The 23,513-nt window shown below is 38.6% G+C and overlaps 1 protein-coding gene across 4 annotated transcripts in view; it reads right to left on the bottom strand.

Annotated features, from left to right (window-relative positions):
* The window catches only part of ANKRD44 (ankyrin repeat domain 44), a 373,934-nt gene that overhangs the window by 40,628 nt on the left and 309,793 nt on the right, over positions 1-23,513 (bottom strand). For all 4 annotated transcript variants that reach the window (XM_027865874.1, XM_027865875.1, XM_027865872.1 and 1 more), the window contains exon 17: positions 6,934-7,005. In XM_027865874.1, the coding sequence (XP_027721675.1) occupies positions 6,934-7,005 (72 nt within the window). The remainder of the gene's footprint in view (positions 1-6,933; positions 7,006-23,513) is intronic.

Genomic DNA, 23,513 nt, shown 5'->3' with positions numbered 1-23,513 from the left:
TAAATGACTTCTAAGTTTCCTTTTAGCTGTAATCTGTGATCCTGTGAATAATTCACATTCTATACTGGTCTCAGAGTTTACAAATAGTCTTCATCACAAAAACTCTGAAAGGGAGTCATGGTAGAGATTATGATTCCCTTCTTAAAGATTAGGAAATTGGTGCTAGATTAGTAGCCCAAGGTCATATAACTAAAGTTTTGACCAGGACTTAAGACACTCTGTTTCTCATACTTATGAATCAGGTGCTCGAGGCCACTTGCATAAAACTCTCCTCAATGGTGGTGATTAATTATTTGATGTCTGCTTGAGTTTGGGAGAAGAGAGAGCTTTTCTTCTGGCTTCCAGCGTCGAGAGACAAAATGCAGACAAAAGATACATGGTTTCAAATTTTCTTCAGAGAGAGGCCCCTACAGGGACATAAAGACTTTGGGAAGATGCCCAAGTGATATAGGTGCTGATGGCTCCCCTACACGTCAGCTTCTTCCGAGACTTTCCCTTTAAGGATCTCCCTGAAAAGAATATGGAACCATGTGTCTTCTTTCTCGAAGCTAGAAGTCAGAAGACAAAGATTTACCCTTTGCTAAGGCATAGAGCATGGAGCAATCAATTTCCTCCAATGAGAAAAATCTAATGAAAATGGACTTGAGCCCTGACCTATCTCATTGAAAGAGGAGGCCCATGAATAGAGAGGAAAAAGGGGAAAAAAGACCCAAATAAAGAGTGAAGAAAACAGGGAGAAAGAAAGGGGAAGGAAGGAGAGAAGAGAACCTGTTCATAGTAACAATGGCTTTTATATAGCACTTTAAGGTTTACAATGTACGGTCTTGTTATTATCTTATTTGACCTTCATTACAATCTCATGACTTAGATGTTAATATTATAGCCATTTTGCAAATGAAGAAACTGAGGCTGAGAGGTTGAGTGACCTGACAGAGGTCTCACATCACGTATATGCTGAGACAGGACTTAAGCCTACATCTTCCTGACTCCAGGCCCATTGTTCTATGTACTACACAAACTGCCTCCATGATGGCAGCTAGAACTTCTCTCCAGGCTCTCCCACCAGGCACAGAAGCCCATTATGAACTGTAGCACAGGTCTGGCCAGCCGAGATTCATGCTTTCTGCACTGCCCACAACTGCCCTTACTACCTCTGGGACAGGATCTTATTTGCTAAAAGGGCAAAAGGGCCCTGCCTGATTAAATAAATGATAGTGTCAAAAGGAGCCCATAGGAATTAGGAGCTCTGTACTAATATTATTTACACTAAGCATTACCCTATTTAAAAAAAAAGCTCTGCCTCCTAAAACAGGACATGAATAAGCTCTGCTCAGTCAGACGAGGCCTAGCCCTCCCAAAGCAGCGCAATTTAGTAAACTGACAGCTTTTGAATATTGTTAGTGACATCTATTAATTATATATCTTTATAATAACAAAACACCTAGGAAGACAGCCATCTAAGTTGAATATTTAACGGTTAGATAGTGATTTAAAATGCCTTCATCACAATTCCTTCAGCAGATACACATATTAGGACCACTCCCTCTCCTCCTCCTCTCACTGTGAACAACATCCCCTGAGGGAACACATTTCCAAAACAGAACTCATTATATCTTACCTTCCCTAAATCCCACTCACTTCCTAAATCCCTTCCTTCTGTAGAGGGCATCATTATTCTTTTAGTAACCCAGGTTTTCAACCTTGACTCTTCCCTTTCTGCACTGTCCACCTGGGCTGGTGCTCTATCCGCTGTCACCTAGCTGCTCCAACTGAAGGTTTTCATCTTGTTCTCCTTCACCATCTGTTGGGGGTGCCTTTGGAAGTACAAGAAGAAAAAGGCCCAGCAAGAACTGCTTAGAAGGGAGGATCTGTTGATTTAGGATTCTAAATGAAAATCTATATCCATCTTTTGGGAAGGTGTTTCTTTACTCTAAAAAAATTTTTCTTCTATGGTATTGTGAACCACACGCCTACAAATGGGGAGTCAGGTAGCTAGTATGAGGGAGCTGGAATCTAGATCGTGTCACTTCTAGGCAGAGCTGTAACTAGAGAGGGTCAACAGTGGCTTTGGCCAATGACAACAAATTTCAAGGACAGTGAAAGCATCTGGTGTCTCTAAGTAACATTAAAAAAAAACAAGAGAATTTATTATGCAGTCATCAAAAAGAATTAGCTAAAATTGGAACCAATCATATATTCCTCATTCTCCTCCTGGAGGCCACATCCCTTGTGAGCTCCTTCCCACACTAGCTGTGCCCTCAAACACTCCTCTTCCCACACTTGAATCTAGTCTTCATTCATGGAGCCTGCGTCTGGGCTTTAAAAGTTGATGAGGGACATTTTATGCCGTTTACCCTGGACATAATTTGTGCTGTTCCAGACCAAAAGAAAATTTTTTTTATAGCTATAGTGCTACTTCTAGTTGAATGGTCTTTCCCTTTAAAGACATTTAAAGGTCCTAAAATAAATTCCTGAAGGTCTAAGGTCATGACTTCAAATACACTATTTTAAGCCATCATGGCATAAAGGGAAGAGCATTGGATTTGGAGAGTCAAGGGACCTGGGCTCAAATCCAAGCTCTGACACTTGCTGTGTAACCATAGGCAAATCACTTAACCTCCCTGGGCCTCAGTTTCTTCATCTGTAAAATGACGGGTTGGACTAGATGGTTTCTAGGGTTCCTTCCAGCTCTAAATCTATGATCCTATGATCCACGGAGACATGATGCTTTCAAGAAGATAAACACTGAAATTGTCTAAAGATAAAAGAAAGGTTTTCCATCTAGGTGCCCTTGTTCAAAGAGTACAAAAGGACTACAGACATTTTGAAGTGAACTTCTGGAGAAGTCATTGGCATCTGAATGGATTATAGGAACAAAAATAAAAGACAGCATTTTAAGCAGTTTAAACTTACACAGACTAACATTGAAACCCAAATTTCACCTAGCTTATGTCTAAACTTGGCACTGTCCCCAACCTGAAATAACATTCACATATTTAAACATCTGAACATATTTCAAGATACATACTGGTTCTCACTATGCAAAGTTTTTTTGATTTTGTTCTTATCATTCTCTATAACAAAGATAATAAACATTTAGGTAAAAAAAATTTTTTCTGTTAATTTTACCAAGGTTAGTACTGGGATGATGCAAACAGACAATTAACCCAGAAAAGAAACAACATATTTTGTATATCACAGCTTTAAACTGTTCAATTTAAAGCCAATTAAGGAAAGACACAGGAGTAAAAAGGAGAAGCAGATTCAGGGGATGCAGGATACAAAGGAAGTTAGCATAATACATTATAGTTAGATTGGTTTTGTTTGCTTTCAGGGGTGTGATGGAAATCAGAAATTGTGTGGCTTATCCAAGGTCACAAAGTTAATTAAAAGTAGAATCAGGAGAAGTATCCAAGTCTCCTTACTTTCACTCCACTGATTTTTCCAGTACATCTCCCTATCTCAAGTTCATTAAGCATAAGCTATTAAATGATTAAAAAAAAACTGAGAAAAAATAATGAATGTTTTGAAGACTCTGGAATTCACTTAACTTCAAGGTAAAGAATATTAACTCTACTTTAAAGTTAAGAGAAAGCACATGCTAATATAGCTGTAATTTTTGCAGCTCAGGAAAATACTGGACACTAAGTGGTGTCAAGTATGTGCTCAGTTAAAGGAGTAAGTGGAGTGGTCACACATGAGGCTGAGATCTCAGGGCAACTGAGTGAAGGCTGGGGAAACCATGGAGACATGTCCTACTCCTCCACTGTGGTAGCTTCTATGTTAGCTACTTATTCTTGCTCACTAGGTTAGAATGTAGTTTCCATGCTGCTGTTGTTGTCCAGTTGTTTCAGTCCCGACTCTTTGTGAACCTGTCTGGGGTTCTCTTGGCAAAGATACTGGAGTAGTTTGCCATTTCCTTCTCTAGCCCATTTTACAGATGAGCAAATTGAAGCAAACAGAGTTAAGTGTCTTGCCCAAGGTCAGACAACTAGTGTCTGAGGCCAGATTTGAACTCATGAAGATGAGTCTTCCTGACTTCAGGTCCAGCACTCTATCTACTGTGCCACCTACCTGTCCTTTCTATGTTGCTACAGGACTTCAAGTGATTTTAATGTCTTGGGGGATAAAGCCCTAGTCACTTCACACTAGTTATGCATTGGCATTCCAAATAGCAAACCTTCCAAATTGAGTCCTATGATAACCATTAATGATTTATTTAGGAGAATGGTAACTCTATATGCCTCCCAAAGCCACCCCTACTAGAATAAAAGGAAAAGCTGCCCTAGAAACTCTATATCAAGAAGGAAGATGGCACTAATAGCTGGTGCCAAAAAAGAATTTCAGTATTTCTATGTCCAATGAACTCCTCAAATGCCCTTTCTCCTCCCCCCTGAAGCATTTGTTTATTCATTTGTTCATTCGTTCAACTATAATATAAGCTTTACAAGGTCAGGGACTCAGTCTTATTCACATTTTGTATCACCCACTAACAGCTAGCACAGTGTTCTGCCCACAGAAGATATATAATAAATGCTTGTCAAATAGATGACTACCCAATAATCATGCCCTCAATTCTAAGTGTTTATTTGCATTCAATTCAGATTACATATCTAAATATTTTAATATATACTACTAAGCTTTGTGAGGTTTAGGCATGTATCTTAGTCATTCTATACCTCCTCAATCTTCTTAAACTTAGCACAATACTCACTAAATAGCTGATGAATGAATGAATGAATGAGATATTATTCTAGGGGCTGTGCATATTAATATAAATACATAATCATGCCCCTTTTCCCTTTCCTAGTCTTTTGGGTTTTTTTTCCCTTTTTTCTTCCCTTCCCCCTCACCCTAGAGATAGCTATCATTAGACACAAATATGTGTGTATCTATATCTATATACATATATACATACATACATACACATATGTATAAATGAAAATTTTGTATGTGTATATATATATATCATATATGTCAAACCATTCTATACATATTTCTATTTATCACTTCATTTTCTAGATGGAGATAGCATCTTCCTTCATGTGTCCTTTTGTAGTTAATTGAGTATAATAGTCAAAATGAGCTAGTCATTCAAAGTTGTTATTAAATTGCCTATACCAATCTTTGGGTTTTACTAAGCACAGGGCCATCCAACCATTTCACTTGCTGGGGCCAGTTAACCTGAAAAGCACATTCTGAGTGACTAGTATACCTAGAGGATTAGACAGTTTTCCCCTTTCTGCCACCCATACCAAAGACATATGAGTTATCCCAGTGAGTGTTTTTATTTCCTTTTATCAGACAGAGGTCAGATAAGGGAGAATCTAGACAGAGAACTAAAGATTCCTTCTTTTACAGTTGGCATGTAACATCCAAATAGCCCCTGAACAAACTGGCTGTCCTCCTTAATTTTGCTTCTTTCCCTTCTTGATTTCCTTCAGTGTAAGCAAGAATGGAGAAATGATATAACATGGAATTAAAGCAGGTTAGGGGGTGAGGAATGGATAGAAAAACAAGAGAGAAGAATGATGAAACCTTTGATAGAAATCTAGACGTTTTGGAAAAGAGTTGGGTCTATGAAGAAAGAGAATAAGTTCTGTATTGGACACAATAAGCTCCAGATATCACTAAGACATCTTGTTTGAAATGTCCAACAGGCAATTAATAATGAGGAATTAAATCTCAGGACAGAGAATGCTTGGCATCAGTATGGTGAGACCCTGGGCAAAAAAGGTCAAAAGGCTGCCTAAGGAGAGGTAAATGGGCCCAGGTCAGAAACATAGAAGGCCAAAACTTCCGTGCTGGTAAACAGTGGGACTGTGTCCAGGAGTGTCCACTACCCTCACACACTTGCAGCCTGGAAGAACTAGAGAGGCTCAGTCTCCAAAAAGAAAAAAAAAATCAATGGAGAAGGCATTAAACTAAACCCATTAATGAACAAAAACTTGAGAAGGGTTATGTGTTATTTGGAGATAAAGAAGCCATTTCCTTTTCTGTGGCCAGCTGGGAATAAGGAAATAAAGACATGGAGAGAAGGTGGTAGCAGTTAGGAACCCGAAGGGAAAACTCTATTGACCTGGGCTGGATGGCGAAGAACCTTATAGGGTACAAGTGAGACAACAGTTCCATGGTAAGAACTGGTATGAGCAATGAGATTTGCAGCTCACTTTTGAAACTCTGCTTTTAACTAGTAGGACAAACAAAGCTTCTCCAAACATATATATCTCATCTTATTCTCACAAATTTGTACTGGAACACGTTGTGCATGTTCTGAGTGTTGGAGCTGACACCTCCCAGACAGTGAGTATTTGGGTACAAGTGTTTGAGTGTTTAAGCACAAAAAATTAATTGTACTAGTCTTTGTACAAGCCAGTTTCTGTGAGTTCACACCTACGTTAAACCTTCAAAAATATAGGGAATTGGCCAGCATTAACATTGGTAAAGGAACTCCAAAGGAAGGAAACTCCCTCTAAAAATGCAAGTTAGCACCTTCTCATTAACTTACAGAATTGTCTAGAGTTAAATGAATTACCCAGAGTCATACAGTCAAAGGTAGGACTTGAAACCAGATTCTGCTAGCTGTATTGGTAACTCTCTATCCACTATGCCACAATGTCTATCTAACTTTGTTTTACACACATGCACACATGCATGTATATATGTGTGTGTGCATGTGTGTGTGTGCGCGTGCACATGTGCATACACATGTACTCATGTATATACATGTGTAAAGGATTAATTTTAATACTGAATATTTAACATTATTTCGTTATTCGACATCTCAAGTATTTAGTTTTTCACGAGATGCCATCTTAAAAGTTTCATTCCTTCTATTAAAACATAGTTTTAGGTTTCATTAATTTTAAAAGCCTGAAAAAAAAATGTCTAGTTGTTTGTGACAGGCAAAGCTTCAGATATTATTTCACTTACAGCTAAGTGCAGCGGGCTCTTCGTGGCACTGGAGTCAGATTCCTCAAAGCTGTTGTTGGTTCTTTCCAAAAGCTGCAGAGACAGAAACAGAAGAGTGGCCCGTGAATCTTCCCATTCACATAAAATTCTATTTCCTGGGTGCTAATGTTGGTATAGAGAAGAAAAAGAGCTTCAAAAAATTAAGTAATGCTTCATCTTGTTTGAGGCAGTAGGAGAAATTCAGTGAAATTATCTCCAAAACAGAAACTTTAAAGACATTAGAATGGAAGCTCCTTGAGGGCAGGGATGGTTTCATTTTTTTCCTTTATATCTCAGCATCTAGCACAGTGCCTTTTTTGTGTGTGTAAATAATATTTTATTTTTTCCAATTATGTGTAAAGATAGTTTTCAACATTCATTTTTTATAAGATTTTGAGTTCCAAATTTTTCTCCCTTCCCTTCTCCCTCCCCAAGACAGCAAGCAATTTGATATAGGTCATACATGTGCAATCATGTTAAACATATTTCCACACTAGTCATGTTGTAAAAGAAGAAATAGAACAAGGGAAAAACCACAAAGAAAAAAAAAAACAAAAAGTGAAAATAGTATGCTTCAGTCTGCATTTAGACTCCATAGTTCTTGCTCTGGATGTGGATAGCATTTCAAAGCATGAGCCTTTTGGAATTGTCTTGGATCACTGTACTGCTGAGAAGAGCTAAGTCTATCATAGTTGATCATCACACAATGTCAGTACAGTGCTTTGAACACAGTAGGCACTTAATAAGTACTTGTTGAATCGAGTTTCAACTTATTTACTTTATCAAGGCCCAATATTTCCTGTTCAAAAAAGTCCTTGGCCTTTAAACACACACCCAGACATGTACTTAGCTTTCTATTATGGTGTACAGCAACCTAAAAATTTAAAAAACAATGCTCAATTTAACATTAGACTCTTCATAATGAATTTTGGACAAAGCACAATAATAATAGAATGGTGATTGTCATTTGCATCTTTAGCAGACCATTCAAACTGTGATGTAAAGTTAGCAACTAAAATGACAATTTTAAACTTGATAAGAATGTAACAGAAGTAATCACAATGGCAGCATTGGGACATTGATAAGTCTTTCTTTCTTTTTTGACTGAACGCATTCAAAGAGAATCTGGAACTTTAGCAATCTTGGATTTCTTAGTATAATGATAATACATTTAATTTTAGCTTGGACACAGATCCCTTTGGAAAAACTCTCATAAACATTTGAAATGAGCCTGGGCTGTGACAGAATTCAGGGACAGCTGTTCTTTTTTTTTTTTGAAGCATTATCACCTGCAAGGCTTCCGGGAATTGACCTTGTTGTACCAACCCAAATCCTGTCCTAGCTTGAGCTTTTTAATCAAAGGAAAATGGAATCACTTTATCTACCATCATAAACATGATGAACAAGGACAAGAAGACAATATACTGTTTATAGCAACATTCCAGGCATGTTTCCAGGAGATTTATTTTTTAATAGACTCCTTTCACCCTACAAATAAATACTTTGATCATTCCATGCCAGAGTCAAAGTTCCTTAGAAGCACTTAGTATTTTTTTTTTTGCTGGATTGGGGGTATGAGGGTATGAGTGTGTGTGTGTGTGTGTGTGTGTGTGTGTGTGTGTGTGTGTGTGTGTGTGTGTGTGTGTGTGAGAGAGAGAGAGAGAGAGAGAGGCAGACAGACAGACAGATGGGAGAACCTCAGAATAAAACACAGTCCAATGTACAATGGTTCTTAGAATGGAGTCCTGAAAGAATACAGCCTCTGTAAGTGTTTGTTTTGGAAATTCTCTGGTCTCCCTACAGTTATCAAATGAGGCTGGCAAAGGGTTCATCCACCCTGGGGGCAGGGCAGGATGGAAGAAATAATAGATCCTTCTCAGCTGAGTCAAAGTTGCCCTGGCTTCTCTGCCTTTGCTCCTAAGCTAGAGGCCATTGCATTTCACCACCATGGGATTTCAATACTTTGGCTATAAGAAAAAAGCAAAATACCATTCGCTCTTCATTCAATTTCTTCCAAATGATAAACTTCCCAGATGGGAATTTAAAGAACCAGATGCTATATCTCCTAGGAAAAAGCCAATCGCAAATTCAACCTATTTGTAAGAGGCAGCTGGATAGTACAATTGATAGGGTGTTGGACTTGGAGTCAGGAAGGCCTAAGTTCAAATCTGGCCTCATATCACCGTCTGTGTGACCCAAGCAAATTGCTTTACCCGTTTGCCTCACTTTCTTCATCTGTAAAACGGGGTTAATAATCACACCTGCCTCCCAGAGTTATTGTGAGGGGAAAATTATAAAGTGTTTTGCACTCTCTCTTCTCTCTCTCTCTCTATGTGTGTGTGTGTGTGTGTGTATGTATGTATATATACATAGATATATGTGTATATATAGATACATACATGTTTACATATATATCTGTAACATGAAAATATACCTTCTCTTCCATTATTTTCCCTCCCTTTCAGTTGAACTTGTCTCCATTATTTCTATTAGTTTAAAAATCACAAATTGTAAAGATAACTTGAGAGTATGTTCTTTGCTGCTTGCCACAGGCATCAAAATTACCGATTATAGTTCTAACAAACACTATCCTGAAACTTAATCCATTTTATTTCACTTTGGAAGGTTATATGGAAAATATTAACTGGCCACTACAATACAAATGTGAAGCCAGGTCTCAGGGTAATTAGCAGTTATGCAACCCAAACAGCTGAAAGATTTCCCACTTCACTCTGATGTTTTCACTGTAACCAGCAAACAGTGGGATTGTAGACAGAGGAGGTGACAGGTAGAAAAGGAACTTCCCCAGTATTTAGGTCTTGCTTTGAGTCCATTTTCAGCAATCCTTCCTAATCTTTGAGATGCTCATCCAAGGACAATGATTTGTCTAGAGTTACAAGGCAATTAATGTCAATATTAACTGAAATATAGATTTGACAACTCTCCCTTATTTTGCCAGTTTCTGTTGTGTGTGAACATTTCTATGATAAGTAAGGAGAGGTGATTTTTAAGTGATTTATTTGAAGATGGGATCTATACTTTTAATTTCTTTTCCTTTAAGATTTCAAATTAGGAAGATGGTGGAGTGAAAGCAGTGACTTGCTTGAGCTCTCTCCCAAACCCCTCCAAATACCTGTAAAAAAAATGGCTCTAAACAAATTCTAAAGCAGCAGAACCCACAAAAAGATAGAGTGAAACAAATTTCCAACTCAAGACAACCTGGATGGTTGATCAGAAAGGTATATCGTGCCGGTGGGGAGAGGAGCGCAGTTCGGCGTGGGTGCGCAGGCCACAGCGACCCTGGAGCAGGCCTCAGAGGACTGAATCACAGGCAGCTGTGGTGGTTTCCAGACTTCTCAACCCACGAATGCCAAAGACAACTTAGAAGGTCAGTGGGAAAAGTCTGTGACTACGGGGAGAGAAGGAACTAGGTCTCAGCTGCCTTCTGAGCTTCTGGCCCACAGACTGAGGGGGAATCAAGTGGCTGATCAGAGGGGGATTGCAAGGATCTCTTTGCCAGTGCTGAGGCAGGAATCTCTTGCTTTACCGGTGCTTGGATCTGGGTCACAGTTCTGAGGGATGGTCCTGGGGCAAGGAGGAGTGCTGGTGTGGTGGAGCTTGTTGTGGTGGTGGAGAGGAAACACCTTGCCCCTTATCATACCACTTTGGAAGAACTGAAAATTTACAGGGCTCTAGAAGTATCTCTGAAAACAGCTGTACAAACCCCCAAAGCTTGGGACGGTACATTCTCCACATTGGAAGCAGATTCTTACCTTAACAAAGAGTTTAAAACTCAAGTAATTGGCCAGGATCATGAGTAAGCAGTGAAAAAAGAGTCAGACTATATTATCTTACTTTGGTAACAAAGAATATCAAAACATACAACCAGAAGAACACAACAAAGTAAAAGCTCCTACATCCAAAGCCTCCAAGAAAAATATGAATTGGTCCCAGGCCTTGGAAGAGCTCAAAAGGGATTTTGAGAAGCAAGTAAGAGAAGTAGAGGAAAAATTGGGAAGAGAAATGAGAGTGATGCAAGAAAATCATGAAAAACAAGTCAACAGCTTCCTAAAGGAGACCCCAAAAAATACTGAAGAAAATAACACCTTAAAAAATAGCCTAACCCAAATGGCAAAAGAGGTCCAAAAAGCCAATGAGGAGAAGAATGCCCTAAAAAGCAAAATTGGCCAAATGGAAAAGAAAGTCCAAAAGATTACTGAAGAAAATATTTCCTTAAAAATTAGAATAGAGCAATTGGAAGCTAGTGACTTTATGAGAAATCAAGACACTGTAAAACAAATCCAAAAGAATGAAAAATTAGAAAACAATGTGAAATACCTCATTGGAAAAACAACTGACTTGGAAAATAGACCCAGAAGAGAGAATTTAAAAATTATTGGACTATCTGAAAGCCATGATCAAAAAAAGAGCCTAGACATCATCTTTCAAGAAATAATCAAGGAAAACTGCCCTGATATTTTAGAACCAGAGGGCAAAATAGAAATTGAAAGAATCTACCCATCTCCTCCTGAAAGAGATCCCCAAAGGAAAACTCCTAGGAATATTATAACCAAATTCCAGAGTGCCTAGGTCAAGGAGAAAATATTGCAACCAGCCAAAAAGGAGCAATTCAAATATTGTGGAAACACCATGAGGATAACACAAGATTTAGCAGCTTCTACATTAAGGGACTGCAGGGCATGGAATATATTCTGGAGGGCAAAGGAGATAGGATTACAACCAAGAATCACCTACCCAGCAAAACTGAGTATAGTCCTTCAGGGGAAAAAAATGGTTATTCAGTGAAATAGAGGACTTTCAAACATTCTTGGTGAAAAAACCAGAGCTGAATAGAAAATTTGACTTTCAAATACAAGATTCAAGTGGAACATGAAGAGGTAAACAGGAAAGAGAAATCATAAGAGACTTATTAAGGTTGAACTGTTTACATTCCTGCATGGAAAGATGATGTTTGTAACTCATGAGACCTTTGTCAGTTTTAGGGTAGTTGGAGGGAAAAAATTATGTGTATGTATAGATAGATAGATAGATAGATAGATAGATAGATAGATAGATAGATAAATAGATAGATAGATAGATAGATAGATAGATAGAGGGCACAGGGCAAGTTGAAGATGAAGGGGTCATATCTGGAGAATAAAATTAAGGGGTAAGAGAGGATTATACTAAGAGAAGGAGAAAGGGAGAGGTAAAACAGGGTAAATTATCTCACAAAAAAACAGAAAAGAAAAGGCTCTTACAGTGGAGGGGAAACGAGGGAAGGTGAGAGGGAATGAGTCAATCTTATTCTCATAGGATTTGACTAAAGGAGGGAATAACATACACACTCAATTGGGTATGGAAATCTGTCTTACCCTACAGGAAAATAGGGGAGAAAGGGGACAAGAGAGTAGAAGGATGATAGAGAGGAGGGCAGATTGGGAAAGGGGGTAATCAGAAGCAAATACTTCTGAGGAGGGACAGGGTCAAGAGAAAGAATAGAATAAGTGAGGGAGGGCAGGATAGGATTAAGGGAAATAGAGTTAGTTTTTCACAGCATGTCAACTATGGAAGTGTTTTGCATAACTGCACATGTATAACCTATCTTGAGTTGCTTGCCTTTTCAATGAGGTTGGGTGGGGAGGGAGGAAGGGAGAAAATTTGGAACCCTAAGTTTTAAAAACACATGTTTAAAAAAATGTTTTCACATACAACTGGGAAATAAGAGATACAGGAAATGGGGTACAGAAATCTATCCTGTCCTACAGGAAAATAGAAGGTGAAGGGAATAAGAGAAGGGGAGGAGAGATAGAAGGGAGGGCAGATTAGAGGAAGGGATATTCAGAATGCTTGCCATCTTGGGGTGGGGGAGGGGTGAGATGGGGTGAAAATTTGGAACTCAAAATCTTGTGGAAGTAAATGTTGAAAACTAAAAATAAATAAATTTACTAATTAAAAAAAAGATTTCAAATTGGAAGCTTAAATATCTTTTAAAAATTCAGGGGAATAAGGATCATTATGTGGGCTACTGTAGCCCCTGTTCTTTTCTCTTTCAGCATCACTATCAACGTAAACCTAAGAGGAGTTTTTTTTTTTTGGAGGGGGGTGTGGGGTGGGGGAGGGCTGTGAATAAAGAGGGTCTCTGTGGATCCTAGTTCGTTTTAGGAACCTATTATTTGCCTCAAAGACAACTGCTTCCTGTATCTGCCATTCTCCCAGAAGCTTCTCTCTATCCCTTTTCATTCTATATGGTTCTTTATTCTCTTAGACACATTTGCTTAGTGTTTTCTGCCAAACACTATCTGGCCATAGTATTCTGGAAAATGTAGTTTTTAAATGACATTGTCATATCCACTACATTCTCCTCTGGTTAAAAAATTTGTTGCCTCTGTAAAGTAAACTGGGTATACATGCATAGGTTTTAGGTACATATTATACAAGATTCATTAAATTACATATAATATAGTTACTTTCAATTTAACCCATACACACATATGGATTATATATATTATATAGTTATATATTATAACTGCATACAGTACAACTTAATACATTCTTTGATCTGAGCACTAGGCTGTCTCAAAAATAGCACAAAGCCTTGAGCTAATAGATACAGCTGAGGTACATGAGAAGCCTTCTGGCCAAGGGACATTCTATGACAGCTTGAATATTGGTTAGACAGGCCAGGTACTTCTGAGGCAATGTCCCTGTCATTTCTGCACCCTCAGTCTCAGTACACTTTGTAGTTAAGTCATTATACTCAACTCTGTGTCCATCAGACCCTTGTTCATCTTCACAATCCAATCAGGTTAGTACAACTTCCATGGATGTCATGTGGTTCAGAAAGCCTCAGGTACTTCTGTTCACCAATACATTACTTTTGTATTCCTGCCTAGCCTAGAACCTGCAAATCCTACTCTGGTTTAGGAACCTTCCATTGCTTGCCCTAAAAGATAACTTCTACCTACATCTGCCATTCCCTTGAAAACTTCTCTTCCCCCTCTTCCTTACTTTTTTTTGGGGGGGGCGCGGGGGTGCTTTTTCAGTCTACAGCATCACAGGACATGTATTTTCCTAATAGCACCATTTCTACTAGACCTAAAACAACAGATCACATATCTATAGTGCTATCAGGTTAACAAAGTGCTTTCCTCACAACAAATCCCTAAGGTAGATACTTCAAGTACTGCATCACCACCATCTTAAGATGAGAAAACCGAGGCAAAGTGAGAGTAAGTGATTTTCTAAGGATCACAGAGTTAGTAAATACTGAAGTTGAGACTTGAAATCGGGTCTTCTGACTCCAAGCCTCTTTCCATCAACCATATGCTGCAACCAACTCATAAATAGAGGGTACAAATGTATACATTATTTTCAGGTGCAAATTGTAAGTATTAATATAACACCTGCAAATCTAAATCATACATTTAATACTCTTTCAGTTACACAACAAAACCTAAATTTCTTAGAAAGTTGACCATCATGTAAGTCAGGGTTTAATGGAATGGCTACTGTAACAAATTCTTTATCTGACTTATTGTTATTCTTCTTCCTCTCCAAAATTCTGGCTCCTTGCTCACAACATATCATATCTGGAGTGTCTACTAATTCCTGTTATTGTGTCAGATACAATCAACTGCGCAGTTCCCATTCTTTTCCCCATTCTCTCATCTCATCTCCCTATGTTCAGTTAGACTTTTTCTGAGTAGGGAAGCAGAAAGTCCTCACCTCTGGGCATCATAGAGAGTTATAACTTAATGAGAAAGTTCTTGACACCTTTTGAAATGAGTAGAGGACTACATTCAAAGTTAAAAGAACCAAGGGGAAAGAGCCAGAATTGAAGAAGTAACAACTGAATCAGAAAACTCGGGCAAAGGGAATCTTAATGGCTTGCCTTTCAAGGCAATTCAAGAGACAAAGCTGCGAAAGTATCACAGGATCATGGGCATGATGCTGAAAGAACCATAGAGGTCATTTGGTCTGGACCTTTTATTTTACAGAGGTGGAAACTGAGGTCCAGGGGAATTATGTGATTTGTTGACATCAGTATCAGTGGCAAGATTTGAACTCAGGTCCTCTGACTCAAGAGGCAGTGTTTTTTCCACTATAGTGTTCTTCAGAATATTTTTGGAAGGGAAATGAAATCAAGTATAAACATGAATCCTGAAATAAGCCAATTGGCTACAGGTTTATCAAAACAATCATCATTGTCATCGAAATTTGTGAGGGGTAAACCAAATCACAGATATCCAAGAAGGACTATGAGTAGCTATTTGAAATTGTGGCAACAAAAAAAATTCAGGGGTTACAGTATAACAAAAGTCAAACATGAACCAGTTTAAAAGCATGTAGTTCAAAAAATAACTGTGACTCTAACAACATGACTCTGAACAGGCCATATGGGGTGGTCTTCATACTAGTTCATCCTGCTTAAACTCTTACTAAAGCACTGGGCTCTGCCACTTAAGAGTGAGATTAAATTGAACGAGAGAGAGAGAGAGCACTGAAAAGTAGAATGTCTAACGAAAGGTAAAAAAGAAGTCAGATTATTTATTTTGGAGAAGTGAAGGCTGAGAGGAGACTAAAGAGGCTTCAAGTCTACAAAAAGCTGGAAGCAGACCAGAGCCTTTGGAAAGTTGTCAGCCCTGCTTGGAATTCTCTTTCACATTCCACATTGCAGTGTTTAAGAATGAAATACCATTCAGGCATGCACCGTCAACCTTGTGAGCCAACTCATCAGTCAGTGCTATGAGGTAGTGAGGGCCTTACACCCTTTCAGAAGCCTGAGAAGTTCTGGCTCAAACTCACCTCTAATTCAGTGGGGGACTGGGTCCAGATTGGAGGTGGGGGGGAGAAAAGGAGGAGAAAGGGAAAAAGGGGAAGTTAGGTTTGGAGTCAGGAAGACATTTTGTAGTCATATGATCATGAACAAGTCCTTTAACATCTCTGAGCCTCAGTTTCCTAATTTGTAAAACAGGGATGATAACACCTATAGGGCCTACTTCACAGAGTTGTTATGAGGGTCAAATTAAAGAACTCACATGTAGAAGGTGTTTGGTAAACCTCTCACACTCAGCTGTTATAACTATAATTCTAGCTCCAACTTTGCCCTTGAGCCCCAGACATATAGAACATCCCCATCTGTATTTGTCACCCAAAACCTCAAACTTAACATGTCCAAAAATGAGTTTATGACCTTTCCCCTTAGATCTTAAATTATTTTCCTTTTGACTTCATTATTTTTGGCTATGACATTGGAATTCAAACATTCTCCCAGCTTTGAAATTTTGATGTTAATCTTTGCCTCTTTTCTGTCCCTCACCTTTTAGATCTAATTGGTGACCATCCATGATGCCTCAGCAACATAATACCTGCATCGGTACCCTCTTCTTTTTTCTCACTGCCATGTCCTGATACAAGTTCTTATTACCACCTGGCCTCCTAAATAGATTTTCCCATATCTGCCCTGAGAAGTAATAGGTTTGTTTTGAGCGTAGGAGTGACTTGCCCACAAGACAATGGTGTTAGGGAAGGATTGAGGTGGGGGGTAGTAGAGATGGAAAAACCTGTTGAGGAGGTAGACACTGTAGTACAAGTTGATCTGAGAACCTATGCAAGTATGGTAGGCTTTTCAGACTCACAGAAATCATTATCTTCTTTTCTTCAACCTGTTCCTTAAATCATACACAATTTCATATTTTTGTTTGGGGAATCAGCATCATTCTAGTCATTCAAGTTCAAAACCTGTGTTAGACTCAATTCTCCCTCCCCTCTCACATTCAATCAGTTGCCAAGTCTGGTCAATCTATCTTGGAAATAGCTCTTCATCCATGCCTAGCCTTCATTTCACACGTCCAGGACCTTAGTACTGACCCTCATCATCTCTCACCTGGACTATTGCAATAGCCTCCCTAAGTTGTCTCCTTACTCTAGTCTCTCCTTTCTAGTCTTTCCAATCCACCTTCCCAACAGTTGCCAAAATAAGCTTCTTAGTTTGACAAGGCTATTTTCCTGATCAAGAAATTTCCATTGTTTCCCACTGCCTCGAATTCTTTCTGGACTTTGCCACCATGCTTCAGCTGCCACCTTGCCATGGAACTTCCCTTAGCTCCTGGGACCCCTTCACCCTGAAACATCCCTGTGCCAGGCAGGCCCTCTTCTCACATTGTTGAGTTCCTCCTGGGGCACTGATTCTGGGGAGAGGTCCAAGCCAGCCAATCTTCATTCCCCTGCTGCTCATGCTTTTTAGTGCTAGACTTGGACACCATGCCTCTCTGTAGCTAACTTTTACCCCACCCCCACTCCCCATACCCTTTTCAGCTCTCTTTTCTGTGTCGCCTTCCCCCCATTAGAATGTAAGCTCCTTGAAGGTAGGGACTATCTTTTTATTTATATTGGTATACCTAGTGCTTAGCACAATGCCAGTAAGCACCTAATAAATGCTTGTTGCCTAGCTTTGCCTCTAAGATAAAACACTAAGTTCTTAGTTCGCTATTCGAAATCTTTCACAACCTGGCTTCTGCTTCTCTTTTCAGACATACTTCATCTAATTATACTTTTTAGCCAAACTTTTTTTTTTTTTTTGCTGTTTCCTAGAGTTGGCATTTCTTCACCTGCCTCAATGTCTTTGCATGGGCTGGTCCCACAGCCCTGGGATGTAGTCACTCTTCACCTGCCCTCAGAATCCTTAGCCTCCTTCAAGATGTCACTTAGGGCAAGATGTCTTTCTTGATCGCCCAGATTGTGAGTGCTCTTTCTCTTCTCAAATTATCTTGCACTTATTTGTTTTATTCTCTCATTACAATGTAAAATTCCTTGAGAGGAAGGACTGTTTTTTGTTCTGCCTGTGTATTCCCAGGGCTTTGTCTGATGCTTTTAACATGGTAGCTGCTTAATATTTACTAAATTCAACTCATCCTTAGTTTAACAAAGCAAAATATAAGTATGAAATAATTGTGTAGTATGGCAATTATTAGACCTTGTTTAAAAGAAATTCCTGAGCTTAAATTAATTCAGTATACCGAATGATTTTTCTCTAGTCATCAAATATGAGACAATATAGTACTTTCTAGAGTTTTGGAATAGATGTCATGGTAAGTGGGATAGTGAATTGATTAGGAAGATATAAAAGGACTGCCTTGCTGCCATTAGGGCCCAGTTGAGATTATGTAAAATAATTTCGTAGTGGACCCAGTCAACATGGTTTCATACTTTTTCTCCATCTCCATGAAAAGTTCCTCCTGAGCCCCAGACATCTAAGGCCTTTGTAAGTGAGCTGAACATAAATTGCAGAGGGATAGGATTTTAAAATCCCTTGAGATTTTAAAATTTTAAATGAATAGGAGAAAAGGTAGTAGGTGGTGGCAGTAATCCAAGGCTGAGGTTTGGCAAGGCATGATCAGTACTAGGACAAGGAATCAAGAGACTTGATTGTGGCGGATTGTATAAAGTTGAACTGGTCCATCAAGGGGTCAAGGTAAGGAAGGGAGGACAGTATAGCTAGTGCAGGGGTGATGACTGAGGGATGGTGGAACTGGAGGTCATGGGGAGGATGAAGAACAGGGTTAGGTTTTGGAAGGCAGATGGAAACACATAATGATAAAAGATCATAAGATAAAAGAATGTACCCAAATGTGGAAGTGTGTAAGGAAGGGGAGGAAATGACAAAAATAAACACTCTCTGCCCTCAAGCAGTTTTCATTCTATCAGGGAAGAGAATATATATATATATTATATATATATATTATATATATATATTATATATATATATAATATATATTATATATATAATATATATATGTACACACACATATGGATATAAATAAAGGATATACATACAAATAAATAAATAAGGATATGCAAAATAAATTCACTGTAAATTTTTTGAGGGGAGAGCACTAGCAGCCAAGGGAAATCTGGAAATCTTCATGTAGAAAGTGTCTCAAAAAGAATTTTGAAGAAAATAAGAGATTCGAGAAGGCAGAAATGAGAATGCATTCCAGGCACAAGGGACAAGCCACTGCAAAGGTATAGCAATGGGAGATAAAGTATTTTGTATTAAGGAACACCAAGAAGGTCAGTTTGGCTGGATCACAGATTGTGAGAAGGGAAGTAATTAATGTACAATAATTACAAGTCCTGACACAAATTGAGGGGAAAAGTAACACAATAACACTGACTCTGGTGACAGTAACTTCTCGTAATCCTGGGAAAGTAGCAAAGCAGTGGCCAAAGAACCTTGGGTCACTCACTCTTTCTTAATTATGTGTTTGAAGGACTAGGCTAGAAAATGAAAAAGAGAGAAAGGTCACAGTCCCCAGGACTAGAATGAAAACAAATGCACTATGTCTCTGCTAAAATAACACTGTTAAGGCTGTGCTTGCCTGATTTTAAGACATTCACATGAGAAATGATCCATTCCTTCGGCAGAATACCCTGGACTTGACAAGCCTGCTAGGGTACAACAGCATTGGAGACATCATTGGCCAACATGATCAGATTTCGTGGATGTCACGAAATGGTGTCAGAAGTGCTTTGCAGGGGTGTGACACATGAGGTTAATGATTAGCATGTGAGAGAAATGAAAATGCTGGCTGCCAACTTTAGTTCAGAGAATGTCGATATAGAAAGAGTCAAGACTATGCCCACTGTTGTGCCATTATGTGCCGGTTGCTAATAGTCATCAGTGCAGAAAACCAAGTAACACAGATTTATACTGTTCCACTCCATCATGAACCAAAGACATGAGTAGTGAGAGCACAATTCACAGACAAATCATCCAAATGATTTTGCCTTAGCAGTAAGCATTTCCCGCCTGCCTCAGGGTTACCAGGCCAAAATGCAGTCATGAAGGTCACAGGACACCTTTAGGGATAGTCTGAGAAAATTCACTGCAAAGCTCCAACAAAGGATAGGCAAGATCTTCAGGGGGTGATTATGCACACAACATTTTCCTGTAACTGGAAAACATTTAAGTATGGTATATACCATCAAAAATATTCTGATACCCCTAGTTCTCAGCTAATAAGGAGGAATCAGCCTTACGCTCTTCAAGAGAAATGCTTTCAGTACCAAGCTTCATTAGGAACAAGAGCAGGCTGATACAAGTGAACGGAGCTGGAGCATTGTTTTCTGGGTTGAGTGGTGAGTTCCCCATGACTACATGTGTTTCAGCCAAGGCAAGATGACAATTTGCCAGGGTCCCACTTGGTGGGAGGTTGGCTGAGATGATTTCTAAAATATCTTCCAACACTATTTATGATTCTATCAAAGACACCTATTAAGGAGGAGGCAATGTAATACTGTGGAAACCGCACATGATTTAGAGTCAGGGAACCTGGGTTTGAATACTAGCTCTAGCTCATTTACTTCCTGTATGACTTTAAACCAGTCATTTGACCTCAATAAACCGTGGTTTCCTTATCTGTGAAATAAGATCTGTGAAATAGATGACTTAAAGTCCTTTCTAGCTTATACATCTGTAATACCAAGTCTAACAAAAGAAAGCCAAGCTTCATTTGATAGGGATACTTACCACCTATCAGGAGGAAGCTTATTGAGATAACAAGACTGTGGAATACTGGGACCATAACCTTCAGTGTTTAAGAAGATAATTTAAATAAGTAAACTATTACTTTAACTAACAAAGCATTGAGAGGGCATGTGGTACAATGGTCAATGGGCTGACCTTGGAGTCATGCCAAGCCCCATCCTTAACACATACTAGTTGTGTGTCTCTGGTCAAATCGCTTGATTCCTCAGCACCCCCAGGGAACTCTCTAAGGCTATACGTTGCAAAACAATTGTCAACCAGCACTGGGAGAAGTTTCTTCTCCCCCTAAAACAAAGAAACAAAGATCTAGACCAAAAACAAGCAACACAAAAAACGATGACTACTAAAATTATGATGACTAGCTCAATACATTAATTTGCTGAAGCAGTCAAAAAGAATCATTTCAGAAGTCACTGAAAAGGTGAAGAAAAGGAATGGTGCTTTTAAAAATTATTATGCATTTTTATTACAAGAGCTTATTTTACACTCATTATCTAATATGTGACTGTAACATTTTGACTACTGCCATCTTTCATAACCATCATGAATACATCTGAGCATCCCAAAAGTGTTCACTATGACTGCTAGTGACAGAAGCCTTTAGGTATACTCCCAGAGGCTCTTCCAAAAGCATCCATATAGAAAGAGGTGATAGATACATACCATCGCTCTTGGCTTTACCAATATTAAATTGAAATTTCAGTAGAACAAAAACAAAAAAATTGGACAACTCTACTTGAAATTTTAAGTATGGGATCATAATTTCACAACCATTGCTACTCACCTCCTGAGTTTTCCAGGATATTTCAAAGGCAGAAAGTGCACTTGAATAATTTTCTCTGAGTAAAAAATATCCATAACAATTTTCCTACGGTCTCTCCCAAAAATAATAGTACTCATCTTCTCTTTAATGTGGTGGTTCAGGACTGTGTGGGTCTTTTGTAACTAATATAACATAAAAATTAGTGTGTTTCTGATAATAATTCAATTCTATATTGTATTATGTCCCATTTTCTTAACTCTGAATTACTTATAATTCATCTAATTACAGTTAATTTTGGAAATATATATATTTTTTCAGCCAAAGACAAGGTTTATTAGAACATCCGCCATGTTGGCCAGACTCTTAAGGAGTCGGAACATTAGTGAGCAGTGGTTAGATTTTAAGAATCTGAGCCAGAAATATATTTTCAACATTGAAATATTCATGAATACTTGGAAGATTGCTGTCAGTTTTAATCTTTCATTTAACTATTAGATAAAGAAAAAATACTATAAAATTTTTTTAGAAGAATACAAAAGGAGGTCAGCATAAAAGAGTAGCTATGCAAGAATCATAAGAAATTGAACTTAGTGGCCAATTATTCAATAAAGCTGGTAGTGTAATAAAAAGACAAAGATCAGTAATTTCCCTCAAGATTTTTCAGCACTGAATATTTATGACTCAGAAGAACTTTTCTATGCTTTTTTTCAGACTAACCTACCAACCCTAGAGGGATAGCATACAAGGAAGACTATTTTGATAGTGGGGTGGCAAGGAAGAGATGTCAGTTTGGATATCAGCACCTCCTTTAGTTACAACAATATTGACGATGATAGTATAACAATAATTTCTATAGTATTTTAAAGTTTGCAAAGTGCTTTTATGTACACTGGGCAAGAAGCCTGGGGCTCCAAACCTCAGTCTTTTGGAAGCCATGTCCTCAGCCTATAGGGAAAATAATGCATTCATCTTTGGCATTGGAGTTCTAGGGCTCAACCCAGTTGACTGGTGCCTGAGTGTGTGCAAACTGGCACACTTTACCTGCCATATCTACTATTGACCCTAGACCCATACTTCACCATACCAGCCATTCACCAAGGCCATCTCACTATCTGCTTGCCCTCGTGCATGTATTTCTCCCCATTGACCCTCCCCAGAACCCAACTTTCTTCCCTGGTCACCACTCCCCTATGTGTGCCATCTCCTCCTATTAGGATGTAAGCGCCCATACATAAATCAGCGACTGAATCTGTATCCCCATCATTTAGCAAAGTACCTAACACATAAGTACTTAATACACGCTTTTCCTTTTATTCATTGATTATTTCATTTGATTACATCAGCCATGTAAGGTAGATTTTACAGGTACTATTATCTTCCATTTTAGAGGTGAATGTAAATTCCTTAAAGGCAGGATATCATTATTGTACTATAAAATTTAATGAGTTTGTATTACCAGCACTTACCACAGTGCCTGGCTCATAGGAAATACTTAATGAATGCTTGAAGAAACTGAGGTTCAGAAAAAGTAAGTTACTTGCTCATGGTCAGTCAATGTCCAAGGTAAGATTTAAACCCAGATTTCTCCTGTCTTTAAGTCCGTTTCTCTTTCCATTGCGTCATGCTGTCTCTCCCTATGAGCAACAACACCCTGGAGATTCATAGTTTATATTTTGCCTAAGGGATGGGATAAGGAGACAGAACTGAACAGACCAGGATACATCGCACACAAAGACAAAAAATCTTCTCTGTCATATTAGTCAAATGTAAATTAATTTAATCAGGTTTTTTTTAAAAATTAAAAAAAGTGTTATCTATTGAAGTTCATTTGGAGCTGGAAGAGGCCTGAGAGCTCTTCCTGTCCTCATTTTCTAGCTGAGGAAACTGAGGCCCAGGGAGATTAAGTAGCCTCAAGGTTATAGGGTGAGTTAAAGGCAGAGCTGGGATTAGAACTCAGGTCTCCTACCAATAAAAGTGCTCTTCAATGTATATCACATTACCCTCTTATTTTAATCAATCAATTAATAAGCACTTATTAAGTGTTTACTATGTTTCAAAGCACACACAGTTCCTGACTTCAAAGAAAATCTTAAGAATGAGAAAACATGGAAATAAATAGATATATATGACACATATGAAGATATATACATATACACATAAGTAACCTTAAAGGGGACAAAGAAAGCCCTCTTGCAGAAAGCAGCATTTCAGCTAAGTCTTGAAGAAAGCCAGGGAATGAATACAAGA

Source organism: Vombatus ursinus, unplaced genomic scaffold, assembly GCF_900497805.2.
Source record: "Vombatus ursinus unplaced genomic scaffold, bare-nosed wombat genome assembly UNPS02014779.1, whole genome shotgun sequence".
In the NCBI taxonomy this organism is placed as follows: Eukaryota; Metazoa; Chordata; class Mammalia; order Diprotodontia; family Vombatidae; genus Vombatus; species Vombatus ursinus.
Note: the sequence above shows the minus strand (reverse complement) of the source record. Positions and strands in the feature narration are given on the sequence as shown.